Raw genomic sequence first — 14,376 nt, forward strand, 5'->3', positions numbered from 1 at the left:
GTTAGGATACTCCTCCTTATTACAAATACTCGCCACAAGAAGTTCTCGAGTCTACTGATCATCTAATGTCCAGGGCTAAGCCTATTTTGACCGACAAAACGGTAGATTTTAATCGCCCTGATCTCCTGTTCATTGATAAAACCGCTATCATTATTGACATCGCCGTACCACTGTCTCGTTATTTAACTCTTTCTCTCCGTAATTAGTTATCACATTCTGGTGGAATCAACGTTGGTATCGTCAGTTAGGAGAGAAAGAGTTAAGAAAGACTGAAATGGAAAAACGAAGAAATTATGGGAACTGAGGCTTGGAGAATTGACGCTTATTGAAGTTATCCAAAATAACAAATTTACCATGTTGTAATATCGATTGAAGGGATATTGACAACTGACCTCACAGATACCTTCAAGGCCCTTAACATCCCTAAGCATATTTTGGTTTCTGGGCGGTACTGCTGCAGATCTACCACATCACCAGAAATGTTCTCAGAAATGTTCTCAGTGACCACTGATAAAGGGAGGAGTTTTAACCAGGATTTGAACTCTGGACCCCCGGTTCGGAAGCCAAGCGCTTTACCGCTAAGCCACCGCGCCTCCTACTAATGGTGTAAAAGTACTCAAATCTGAGTATTCGTTTGTTGTAAATCTCACGGTTCTATTTTGCGTCTGTTCTAGTTTTTTTTTAAATAATTATTTCTTGAGTTGAGGGTTATATAGCGGACAGAGAGGGACATTTTTGTTTTATGTTTAAAGTTTCACTTGTTATGTAATAATTTGAAATTATGTGTATGAAAACGACCGAAAGAGAAGCTTGTAACAGAAGCAAGCTTTAACTTGCTTTTATATTAATTAGCTCAACTCAGCTCAGGGAAATCCCCATTAGCTGGCTTAAAATCAGAAACAATTAAGAAGGCTTTGATTTTTTTTGTTTCTTTAGTTCAAATCACTCTAATGTCTTTAAAACGCCTGGGGCTAGTTTTTGTTTTTAAGGAATTTTTTTTTTCTTTTTTTAAAAATTAGAAATCAATAGAAGTATACTCAGGTCATAATGACCTCAAATTTGAGTTTTCACTCTCTTTTCTCTCTTTTATTCTCTACTTCTTTATTGTCTTTCTTTCTCTCTATCATTCAGTTCTTTTTTTTTGTAATCTCTCATACTTTTCCTGTCTCTATTTCTGTCTTAATCTCCATCTTTCTTTCATTCTTTTTCTTTTAATTCTCCATGGTTCTCTTTCTCTTTCTCTCTTTTTCTGTCTCATTCGTTTTCAGTCTTCTCTCTCTGTCTCTTTCTTTCTTTCTCTCTTATTACTTTTTTCTCTTTTCACACTTTCCTTCCTGTGTCTCTCTCTTTCTCTCTTATGCTCTGTCTCTTTCTTTCCTTGTCTCTTTTACTATCTCTCATTCCATTTCTCCCTATCTCTATTTCTTTCCTCTACCTTTCTCTCTCTAATTATCAATCTCTATCTCTCTCTCATTCTCTCTTTCTCTCTCTCTCTCATTCTCTCTCTCATTCTCTCTCTTATTCTCTCTCTCTATCTCTCTCTATCTATCTCTCTCTATCTATCTATCTCATTCTCTCTTTCTATCTCTCTCTCTCTCTCATTCTCTCTCTATCTCTCTCTCTCATTCTCTCTCTCTCTCTCATTCTCTCTCATTCTCTCTCTCTATCTATCTCTCATTCTCTCCATATCTTGAAACATCTCTATTTTAAATGAATGACCGCTTGATACATCTTCACCAGTTCCGAGCTCTGCATTCAGCTGATCGGATCTAAGAATCAAACTCATGGGCCACAAATCAACCCTCTAGCCCCTATCCCCTATCCCCCTGCTATCCACCCCACCCCCCACTCCACATAGAAATCGATCACCAGATAAAACTATTGACAAGGGGAGAGAAATATGCGTGAACCACGAATCAGATCACGATTTTGATTAGTTACGTTATAAATTGCCTTAGTGGAAAATTGAATGTGGACTTTTAAAAAAAAAAAAATATTATTTCTTATTTACTTCTTTTGGCTTCATTACTAAAAATGTAAAAAAATCTGGCCATACATCCCCCCCCCCCGCCCTCCCTTCGAATGCACATATTGATATTGTAATTATAGAAATCAATAAGGCATTTAGCTTGAAATACAATACAGTTAATTTGCGTAACATTGGATTAGCCTTCTTTTGCAGCAACCCTTAGCCAAAAGATGATGTTTATAAATGTGTTCTTAGACATCAAGAAGAATTCGTTTACAGAAGTGTAAGTGTATATCTTATCTTATAAATAACAGACGTTACTTCCCAAAGAGAAGATAATTATGTACTACGCTTTTCATGTGTCAATCTAGTCCTGGATGTTAATCAGTGACGTAAACACTGCTAAGTCGTTAGTTTACTGACTGATTCAGGCAACCCATAACAAGCTATTTCCATTGCATTGAAAAAACAAAACAACAGCAAACAAGCAAATACAAAAAAAAAAATACAAAGCTTATAGTAAGTATAGTTGTATCAATTAGTTTGGAACTTTCGTATTATTAAATTTGTAATACATCCAGACTATCAATAATACATCTGTGCGATTAAAAATACTTTTACCAATTGTTTTTGTTTAGCACAAGTTCATACTTTAAGCTTTCTCAATACGCTCAATGCAGGAAAGCGCTCCCAAGGAGGCCAATACAAGCGCTACAAAGACACTCTCAAGAGCTCCTTCATGGAATGCGATGTCGACATTCACGGCTGGGAAGCACTAGCTTTCGATCGCTCCTCATGGCGTGAAGCTGTGAGTCTCGGAGTCTCAGGATTTGAAGAAAGAAGCGTGGCTAGGGCGACAGAGCGCCGAATAAACAAAAAGTTGAGAGAAGAAGCAGGCCTATCTGCAACTGATCTAACACACCCATGTCACGTATGCGGCCGGCTTTTCAAGTCCATAGGAAATGAGAAATGTGCTCATCTTCGACCACGAAGGAGGAGCTATATATATGTATATATATATATATATATGATGTTTGATGTTACATCACGCTACCGTAGAACTCCTGACTCCTGAAGTTCGATTTAAATAATTGTTGTTTTTTTTATCGATTGTTACAATTTTTATTTTAATCGGAACCAGAATTATCATCCCCTCCACTACAGTTGTATGCGTTTCGAGGTGTCCTCTAGGCTTTCTAGGTTCAAACCCTGGAGGTTTTTGGGAGACAACGTCACAGTTTTTACTTCTGACGTAAAATTCGAAACAGACCAAACAATCCCTAGTGTAGTCTGCACTAAACTGAATAGCGATGATCAGAGCCGGTTTAAATATTTAGAGGCCCTAAATCCAATAATTTAATTTGTTTTCATACTTTATGGAGTTTAGTAGATGTAACTATCGCTTGTGTGTCTTTAAAGTGAGACATTATTTACAGGATTTGAGTACGTAACTAGAAAACTTGACATCTACGCATGAAGGGTTAAACGAAGGTTTTCAGTTAAACGAAGGTTTTCAGTTAAACGAAGGTTTTCAGTTAAACGAAGGTTTTCAGTTAAACGAAGGTTTTCAGTTAAACCAAGGTTTTCAGTTAAACCAAGGTTTTCAGTTAAATAAAGGTTTTCAGTTAAACGATGGTTTTCAGTTAAACGAAGGTTTTCAGTTAAACCAAGGTTTTCAGTTAGTTAAAATATATTAATGTTAACCCAAACACTGAACAGTATTCTATTAGTAAAAAATTTTTACGTCTTAAAAGGAGTATGCCTCCCGATATGGACGTCCCTGACCCCAACTCAAGACTGAGCAGGGAGAGTAAAGCCATTCAGTAGTTAGTAGCTGGCACGTTAACTGTTGACCATAAATACAGCACGGCTTCCCCCCCCCCTCCCGGTCAAGAGGAGAAAAACGGATCTCAAACAGTAGACAGATTAACATTGAACACAGTGTTACGTAAGAATGAACAGATGCGGAAGTAAAAGACAACTGACAGTAAACATGGCTTGTAAAGGGGGGGGGGGGGTCAACGATTCAGAGAATGTAAACAAATTAAAGAAGTCAGTGAATAAAAACGAGCTGGCAAAGAAGTAACAGGATCCCAGCGGCAACTGGACCCAACGATGACCTGCTGACCACTGCCAAAGAAAAAACAAAAAAAAAAACAACTAAAACTTTATGATCATATCACAAGGTCCTCGGGGCTCGCACAGACCTTCCTTCAGGGAACAGTACCAAGAGAAAGCGATGGGAAGACAACATAAAAGAATGGACGGGCCAGCCATTGAACGAGATTCTATTCAAGACAAAAGACTAGGGGAATGGAGAATTGACGGTCGACAGATGATGTGCGGTGCCCCAACAGACTAAGGGATAGGTGAAGGTGAAGCGGACGTATGTGTTATAACATTCTAATAACGCAGACGTCAATCAAACGTCTGGCACGGTCATCGCTGTTTTAGGTTCAAGCCCTGTTGAAACTTTAAATGTCAGGGACTACTTTACAACAGTGTTTCTCACAATTTTACCGAAAGACACACCCTAACCTCCTTTTTTACTTTGTTACACAAAAGTTGTGAACATAATGAGGTCTGGTCGTCGGGAGACAATAGGCTATTTGGACGAGACACCTTCATATAGCAAACAAAGTAGTTATTTAGCCCAACTGTAGCCCGTACGTAGGGCCGTGACTCTTCACAAGCTAACACATTTTAAAAGGGGGATAACAATTAATATTGAAGAATGAAGGGACATTACATGATTCCATCAACATTCAACCGTTTTGACTTAAGAAAATCGAGAGGAATCACGTTAGCGCAGACAAGTTGCTACAAGTTTTGAGACTGTAAATTGGCCGCCTCCTTCAGTCGTAAAACGACTACGGTTCATCTCGAACACTTTTTCATGTGGCTGTGGAGCCCTATTTTGGAGAGGCACTCCCGTCCACGTATATCGCAGGTCAAGGTGGCTTTCGCTTTGGTGGTAGAGGAGCTGGCCATTTTTCGCATGGCAAGCTTTTCTCCCAGAGCTGAGACCCATGTTTTTTCGCTGTCCATAGCTTTTTTGGGTCACTGTCTCTCTCCATCTAGTGCGGTCTAAGGCTATGTCCACTGTTTTGAGGGTTCTGCTTTATTACATCCACGTAACGGAGGTTGGGGGGGGGCAGTTTGACACTTTTGGAGCATAGATTAAGCAAACTATTAAAAATAATTACCATAAACAAACAAAAATACCTACAATAAACATTACAAACCAATAGATGGTTACCATGAACAAAATACCAGCTTACCTCATTTACCAATTTAGAAATGAGAACTACATAATATATGTCCTATAGTCCTATATTATTAATAAACAATTGCGAACAAATATAAATTGTTACACATTACAGCTATTTTTTTTTCTATGAACAAATTAACGTTTACGTGGTACAAACACATCGACGTCACTTCCCATTTCACATATGACGTCACTTCACATACACAATGACGTAATTTCACATACTCATTGGTCGTCACTTCACATACATTTAAATCGTTAATTTAAATACACAGATGACGTCACTTCAATTTTTTTATGACGTCACATCATTTTTTAATGACGTCACATCAAAATTTTTTAATGACGTCACATCATTTTTTTTTAATGACGTCACTTCAATTTTTTTTTAATGACGTCACTTCAATTTTTTTAATGACGTCACTTCAAATTTTTTTAAAAAATGACGTCACGTCACACAGACACTAAGAGGAGAACAATTTAATTTTCTATACGCTTGATGCTGATCCAGGGTTCGAATCTCTGTCGTGAAAAACGCCCATTCCTTAATAAGGATGTCACAGAATAAAGTTCTTCTGAGTCTTGAGTCGACTGAATCAAACACACGTTTGTAGCAATGAAGAGAGATCTAACAGATCTAAATATTACACAAATCATTGCAAAAATAGCTAAAATTGTTGTTTGCTAATAACAAACAGGATATTACAGCAGCGTTTCCCAAACTGTGTTCCGAGGAACCCCCGATGTTCCGCGAGGCCCGAAGAGCTTTTTCTCGAATTACAGGAATAATTAACTAGTAGGCCACCACTTCAATTAATCCCTCTCTTAAAAAGTAAGCAAAGTGTTCCGTTAATAATTCAGAATATGCGAAATATTCCGTTATGGAAAAAGTTTGGGAACCACTGTATGAAAAAGTTTGGGAACCACTGTATTACAGGATTGTAAAGGACAATGGAACCTAAGCAAGAAAGCTATTTTAATCTTGTTACGAAAATTGTGTTAAAAAAACTTGTTACAAAACTTGTTACAAAATGTGTTACTGTAAAATTTGCTACTTACTCATTGTTATTATCCGGAGGGGGGAGGTCACCGATGGTAGTCAAGGTCAAGGTCGACCAAAACAACGACCTCAGGTACTTTCGATTGACGTCTGCAAAAGGTCCGACGGGCTTCGGGTACGCCCAGTCGCCCTTAAAGTCCTCCGCCTCACTGATCATGTAATAGAACGCCGCAAACCAGTGGGCGCCCAGAAAGAGTATGTGAGTCAAGTTGGCCACCCTGATGAGGTTCGGGTACGCCGTCCGGGACTCCATCATGTGAAGGAATCGGAACGTCCGGTACACTTTGAGGAACCGCGGAAACCGCATCATTGGGTGGATGCCGATAGCGATCTGTACGAGGTCCAAAGGAAGCAGGCTTATAAAGTCTATATAGATCACTTTGGACTTACTGTAGCGATCCCGAAGCTTTTTAGAGTCGTATACCATGAGCCCTTGATCGAGGTATCCTGTGCGAAATTGAACCACAATATCTAGAATGTAAATGAGGTCAAACAAGGCGTCGAAAAAGAACCAGCAGACGTGACAGCCTTCTTGAATCTCTTTGAAAGCCTCCCTGGCGATCGGGGTCCAGATATTGTAGAGCACGGATAGCGTCACGACCCCGAGCCAGTAGAACATGAAGTTGCCGTCGTGCTGGATGACGAAGCGGCTCTCAAATCTCTTGGAAGCGTTTTGGTACCTCTGCACATCCTCGTCCGCCGACAGAGAGGAGTTCTGGAGGTTCTGGTGGTTTCTGGTGGAGAACTTCCGCAGGAACGAGTCTTCACGGTTCAGCGCGTGCTTCGTCTTCTTGTTGCTTTGCATTTCATTGGCGGCCTTCAGCGTGTTGCGCAGGCGTCTCCAGTTGGAGCTAGGGAACACCCCACTGAGGCCCCTCTTGGCGAAGCGCCGATGGCTGGCTTTCGTGCTGCTGCTGGAAGACGGGGGCCTGTTGGTATCATCGTCCGCAGCCCCTGTGTCGCTGTTGCCGCGGGAAGCGGGGACGCTCAGGGAAAGGCTAGACCGATCTTGTTCACTGGCGTTGCTGAACCGGTTCTTAGTCTTCTTTTTCTTCTTACCGCCGAGCTCAAACGAGCCAGAGTGCCGGTCATCGCTGGTGGTCACGGAAATTACCGATTCTCGATCGGCTGACGATCGCTTCCTGTCGCTAGACAGCTTCTGCAGTATCTCGTCATTGCGAGTAGGGGAAGAAATGAAAACACTGCTCGGGTCATCGGTCTCGACGGAAAGTTTATCCGATGAGATGTCAAGCGATCGTCCGTCTACGTAGAACTTACAGCATGATTCTAGGTTAGCAGGAAAGTTGCTGTCGGAGAGCGAATGCACAGGTTTCGGTAATGTTCTATTTGTTTCCGGGTCATCAGGGGACTGAACTCGATTTTGTCGTCTGCAGCGAAACAAACGCGGGGGCGAAGTGAATGTTGACTCAGAGTTGTCGAGAGCTGCATAATCCTTTCTGAAATTTTTGTTCTGGCCCTCACTGGGGTCTATCAGGCAACCCAAGAGTATGTCCGTCTCATTTGAATTTCCGGAAGTCTTCCAGGTATCCGTTTTGGTGCCGCCATCTTGGATATAGGTGACAGCGGGGTCAGAGGTCAAGTGTTCACGTTGGACATGCGCGTTGCGGAGCGCTTCCTTACCGCTGCTGTGTCTCCGCGGCTCAAGGAGGTGTTTGGGCGACTGGCTGCGCGACGAGAGCCCACCCGCGCCCACGCACGTGCGATCTTGGTGATCTTGGAGCGGTTCTGGCTCACTGTGGCGGGAGCACAACGCTTTCTTGCCTCGAGACGGTAGTACCGCTTCCGGTGCGCTACAGCCGAGGGGAGAGAACGTCTGCCGTTGCTTTTCCGGTATCCCCACGGCGTGGTTTCCCCCGTGAGACTCCGCCGCTGCCGCCCGGCTTCCCGCCGTGCCCTTGTCTGGAGGCTGTGAGCGAGACTTTCCCGCGGAGATCGATAGCATCGCGGGGCCGGTGTCACCCGCCACCAGCCCACCCCATTCTTTTTCGCGCTCCGACATCTTCCATTGGTCGGTCGGTATTTCTGCTATTCTCCGACTAGGGATGATTGCGTTCGCTCCCTGGAGTTTCGCAAGCTTATGTTGGTATGAAAATTTCCCCTGTAATATTTATTATTAACACATCACTATTGCAGCGCGAGAGTGAAGTCCAATCGATAATACTTCTCACTGTCACCTGCAAAAAAAAAAAAGTTATAAATCTTTAGGTAATAAAACTCCAAAGGTTATTTTCTAAGCGGTTACCTACAATGATTTGTTCCTTTATTAAACTCTGTTAATAACTTTCAGTGCTATAAATAGTAAACAAAATGAAAACAGTATTCTCTGGGAATATTTTTTACATTTGAAACAGAGTTATCTTTCCCTTGTTAAAGGGTCGATTTTTAAGATCCGGTTTACCTAATTTAAGCAATAAGACAAGTCTACACAACGTAATATAGAAAAAGAAGAGAAATGGATAAGAATAAATATAAGGGGCAATAATGGGTAAGGTAAGGGAAAATGTTAGAAAATTGAAAATAAAAGAAGAACTGTAATAGATTGAGATATAAATAGATAATATAATGAATGTCAAAGACGATATAGTAAACAGAGCCTTGTTGCCAACTGGATTGCTCAGAGGTGCACACTATTTATTATATAGCTTTCAAAATGTATACATTGTCAACAATTCATTAATTCTGTTATCATAGAGTAGCGAGATTCTATTTGACTTCATTTCCAATGAGACCTGTGTTTAAACATACAATAATTACATTTAAGAATGTTGATCACTGTACTTGTGAATAGTACTATCGTCTATACGTTTTAAAGGATCGGTAGTGAGCCGTAGAATAATATCTGAGATTGTGAAACACGTTGTGACAGGAACAAACTCATTTTCTTTATGCAAAGAAAGATGAGCTCAAATATATCAAATTCCATGCACACGAAAAGATGTCAGCGAGTCAGTGGCGTAGATACCACAGTGACCTTCCTGGTGGCTTGACCTCCTTAGGAGCCCCTGCATTTTGGACATTCAACATCGTGATATGACAAAAGGGCGTAATATTTAAGGTAACGAAAAATCCGGACACTCATGGGGAGGGAAAAGGGGATTTTCAAATTCGGACCCCCTCCCCCACCGCAGCTACGCCACTGCAGCGAGTCTTCACTATGAATAGACAATTACATTTCAGGTGTACATGACTTGCTTATGCTTGAATTGTAACGCATTCACTGATTAGTGGCTGATGTGAGCTACCACTTGCACGCCACCCACACATACGCATACACATACAGCACGCAATTCACTCACACATTTATATCACACGTCATTCACGTAGATAAATACCACACGCCACCACACACACTTAACGCACGCCACATGCTAACATATAGCACACGCCATCCACACACATTTATCACACACCGCCCACATACATTTATCACACACCACATACTCGTTGATCATACACCGCCAACATACATTTATCTCTAAACCTATACACATTTATCACACTCCGCTAACATACATTTATCACTAACCCCTTACAAATTTATCACATATCGCTAACCACATACACATTTAACACATATCGCCGACATACATTTATCTCTAACCACATACACATTTAACACAAATCGACTACATACATTTATCACTAACCACATACACATTTATCACACATCGCCCACATACATTTATCACACACCTGCCTCTTACTTCTCCTCTGTATGCCTCTTATGTTCCTATAGCTTCTTGAGCCTACACTCTGTCTGTTGGCAGCGCTATAAACTCCACTGACACCAGTAGGGATAATAGAGAGCAACTAGCGGCTAAACCAGTAAGCTTCGGGCAGAAGAGGATCCATTGCCTTGGTTGGAGATGGAAACCTCTACTGTGTGCTGGATTTACCTATTTATAACATAAACTATAGCTTTGGGCCCCAACTTGTTTGGGGGTCCTCCCAAAATGGTTCCAGGAATATTTTCAATCATTGTGAAGAAAGAACAAAGAGGGGAAATTGAATAATACGGGACCCCCATTTCCATAATAGCTTAAGGCCTTATTAAGTCTAAATCATGTCCTGGTTATACAACAATGACTTTTTTTTAAAAATACATTTGTATAGCACGACTTTCATGTTATGCATCTAGTTTAGATCCGGGCCTGCCTTCGCTGCTTTGAAGCTGTACCCAAACATATCAAAGGCTTCAGGAGACAACCCTGAGGAAAAACCAGGAGCTGGTGACCCTTAGGCAGCTTACGGCAAACAGTGCTACATCCTGGCAGAGGCTGCAACGCTACTGATCTCAGACTGTATCGGCTGTTTAACTTTCCTTTGGACACATCAGATGCGTGGAGAGGGGAGAGCTGCTGTATGGGCGACATCGTCCCGACCATAAAGAATACCCAGGCTTATTTTGTACGAGACGAACAATATATAATTTAACTAGGTCTAGGTCAGTGTTTCCCAAACTGTGTTTAATGGAACCCTAATGTTCCGCAAGGCCTGAATAGGCGTTCCACGGACTAATAATAATTAACTAGTAGGTCACCGCGTGAATTAATCTCTCTAAAAAACAAGCGAAGTGTCAAGGAAAACTGCCTGGTCGTGCGGTTTGCGCGCTGGACTGTCGTTCAGATTTATCGATGGTCGTGGGTTCAAACCCTGCCCGCTCCCATCCCCCGTCGTCCTGCGGGAGGTTTGGACTAGGAAGTAATTATCTTCAACTCTGAAGGAACATCCGAAACATGTAAAACATTTTACAAACAAGAGAGGAAACTCATTACGATTTAACGAATCAAAAGGTGCAATTTAGTCATTCCTTGTACCCCCATAAACCATCACTATTTTACCATCACCCAGCTTTAGCGTCTTGTTTTTGTATAACTTTGCCGTGTCATGCCCAAACAACGGCCCGCGGGCCGCATCCGGCCATCGACGCAATGCTATTTAGGATCCCTGAACGTCTTTAGCGTAGTGCATAAGCAGCAAAAGGTCGGCTACATTCGGACCTACATTTTTTTTTATCGCTGTGAAGCGGCCCCGTAATACACGCGTCTGAAATAATGGTGGCCCTAGGATTGAAAATAAGTTGGGCGTCATTGTGAACGAGTTCAAGAGCTCTAAAACCAAGAGGAGTTTTATGGAGTATGTGTTTCTATGGTGACGGTGGGAAGAGGTTAGTGATTGGTTGTGGATGATGCAAGATAAACGGAATTGTCATCAGCGGTGTAAGGTACGACAGAGACTCCAGATTGCCAGAGTGTAAAGACGTGTTTTTTTTTTAAATAGGGCACCACCTTTATTTCATTTTATCTTCAAATAAATTTGTCTATATTATAATAAAAGTTATATTTTTTATTGTTCCCAAAAATGTATTCAAGTCAAGTTTTACGAATTAAAATATAATATTCCTACAGCGGTTTAATTGTCCGCCAGCAGTTTGGTGCTACAAGTCAACGACCGTCAACAACAAGAAGTTGTCTAACTTTTATATTGAATAAAATCAACTTCCTTAGCATGGTTAATAATAACACTTGATGAATGTATACTATGTGGAAGCTTTGTCCATTTCTTATCATTGTCTGAGTGTCTTTCGGGCTCAGCTGTAACTGTAACACTCGAATAAGGCCAGTCACGCCACTGCTCTAGAGACCAAGTCTTTATTTTTTAAAATAAAATTTTAAGGGTTGGGTGACTTTCCTAGACCTGATTATATCATGAAGTTTAATGGGAGGATTGTGTGTGTGTGTGTCAGTTTATTGGAGCAGGACGTATGGTGCTCAGCCCAATCACTCGATCTGGATCAAGAAACACAACAGTACAACGTGCCCTATTGAAATTACCCACTTCTGACACCATAAAATGTTTTATGTTGTCTTGTGCCATTCATATAATTTTCAAGGACGATTCTCGATAAACCCCCGCACTACATGGCAGTATCGCTGATATTATCATATTATCTCTGTCAGCCATACTTTTTTTTTACAACACAACTGTGGTAGAAGCTACGTGCCTTGATATATTTTGAGCTTGTGTTTTGAAATCAATTTTGTAGGTGATTTTTGTAGCTAGGAGTGAATTTTCGACCGTTTTCTAATTCATGTTGTCACCAAAATAAAAACGGATTGAATTTTTTTGGGGTCACCTTACAACAAGAGAAACATTGGTAGTTTTTATTGCGATTTTAACAAAACAATTTTATAATATAGTTTTGAAGAGTTCCTTTCATTATCAATCTGCTTTAAAAGTTAAACTAAGCAATAGTTAACTTTCCTTGAATATCTTATTAAAACGTATCAAAGTGTAGGTAAAATCATCAGTCATTGTTTGAGATTCCTTGATTTTCATTCTAACAATCTAGAGCGATGTTTCTAATGTCCCGACGCCTTAGCTAGTTCTACAGAAGCCATTTGCTGCCAGTTAGGGCACAATGACTCTTGGGTTGGTCTTTACAGCACTTTCTCTTGCGTCATTCTCCTTCAAGCTCATCCCCTCCCCTTGCCGAAGACGCGCAAACCTTGAACAAAAAAGTTTAACAGACTCCCTGTAGACAACGGCGTCGTCTGCATCAGATGTGGCTACATGTACAATTAAGTCAAGCTTCTTCTTAAGAATCGCCTTATTGTACATACATGTTTAAAAGTGGTGAGATAAATTTAAATAATAGTAATAATAGTGTTGTAACTCCAGTGGCGGACTGAAAGGGTTAATGTATGTGCGGCCTAGTGACACACACGACTATGGGCAATCACACAGGTCAACGGGTCAACGTCTGTTGAACAAGAGACAGTACTGCTAGTTCACGCAAATAAGACCAGTATTATGGTCATGTGACCGAAAGCCTTCACGGTCGAGAGACAGTGTGTTAAAAAGGGACAGTTGAGTCCAGAACAGAAAAGCAGAAGGACTGTGATGTACCTTTGAGTCCTCGAGAATGTAGCTGTACGAGCTAGAGAGACTTGTAGTGTTTAGTTAGGCAGTTCTGTTAAGCACAAGAGAGCATTTCAAGTTAGTGTAGCCCATTGTGTTGTATTGGCTTTTCATGTATTTGTAAATAAAACCGCCCCATTGTTACTTGTTGTCAAGGTCTTGTGTTAGATGTGCTGCTGTGTTGTGTTGGGCAGTGTTTACAGAAGGCCTGATTAGGAGAGAGAACGTAACAATAATAATAATAATAATAAAACCGAGGGGATAATAACAACTGACCTCACAGACACCTTCAAGGCCCTTAACATTCCTAGGAACATCTTCGTTGCCTTTCAGAGGGCGGTACTGCTGCAGACCTGCCACATCATCAGACAATTCCTCAGTGGAAATTGTTAAAGGGACTACGATGAATTTTGTTTCTCTTTAGCGAAACTCGACCCTGGCAGCGCCAGAGAATGACTGCTCGTTCATTTCTAACATAATAATAATAATAAGGATACTCCTCCATATTACAAACACTCACCACAAGAGGTTCACGAGACTACGGATCATCTACTGTACTGGGATAGGCCTATTTTGACTGACAAAACGGTAGATTTTAATCGCCCTGATTTGCTGCTCATCGATAAAAAAAAGAAAAGGCCGCTACCATTATTGACATCGCCGTACCACTATCTCATAATTAAAAAAAAAACTGAGCTGGAAAAACAACGAAAATATGGGAACCTTGGCTTGAAGATTAAGCGTTTATGGGAAATATCTAAAATAACAATATACCCCATTGACATATCAATCGAGGGAATAATAACAACTGACCTCACAGATACCTTCAAGGCCCTTGGCATTGTCTGTCAGAGGGCGGTACTTCTGCAGACCTGCCACATCACCAGAAAATTCCTCAGTGGAAACTTCGATGAATTTTGTTTCTCTTTAACGAAACTCGACCCTGGCAGCGCCAGAGAATAAATACTCGCTCTTTTATAATAATAATAATAATAATAACAATACTAAACAACCAGTCCTATACATGCCTTTGATGTAGTTTCATGTTTGTTTGTTTGTCTGTCCAGTTGTATTATCAAATAGTTTTCGCGAATACGATTTAAACTGGCAATCGTTCATTTGTAGTATAGTTGC

The 14,376-nt window shown here is 40.9% G+C and overlaps 1 protein-coding gene across 2 annotated transcripts in view; it reads right to left on the minus strand.

Annotated features, from left to right (window-relative positions):
- The window catches only part of LOC106066866 (cGMP-gated cation channel alpha-1-like), a 168,512-nt gene that overhangs the window by 84,623 nt on the left and 69,513 nt on the right, over window positions 1–14,376 (minus strand). For both annotated transcript variants that reach the window (XM_056006317.1, XM_056006318.1), the window contains exon 2: window positions 6,300–8,495. In XM_056006317.1, the coding sequence (XP_055862292.1) occupies window positions 6,300–8,320 (2,021 nt within the window). In that variant the 5' untranslated portion in view covers window positions 8,321–8,495. The remainder of the gene's footprint in view (window positions 1–6,299; window positions 8,496–14,376) is intronic.

Source organism: Biomphalaria glabrata, chromosome 12 (genome assembly GCF_947242115.1).
Source record: "Biomphalaria glabrata chromosome 12, xgBioGlab47.1, whole genome shotgun sequence".
Taxonomy (NCBI): Eukaryota; Metazoa; Mollusca; class Gastropoda; family Planorbidae; genus Biomphalaria; species Biomphalaria glabrata.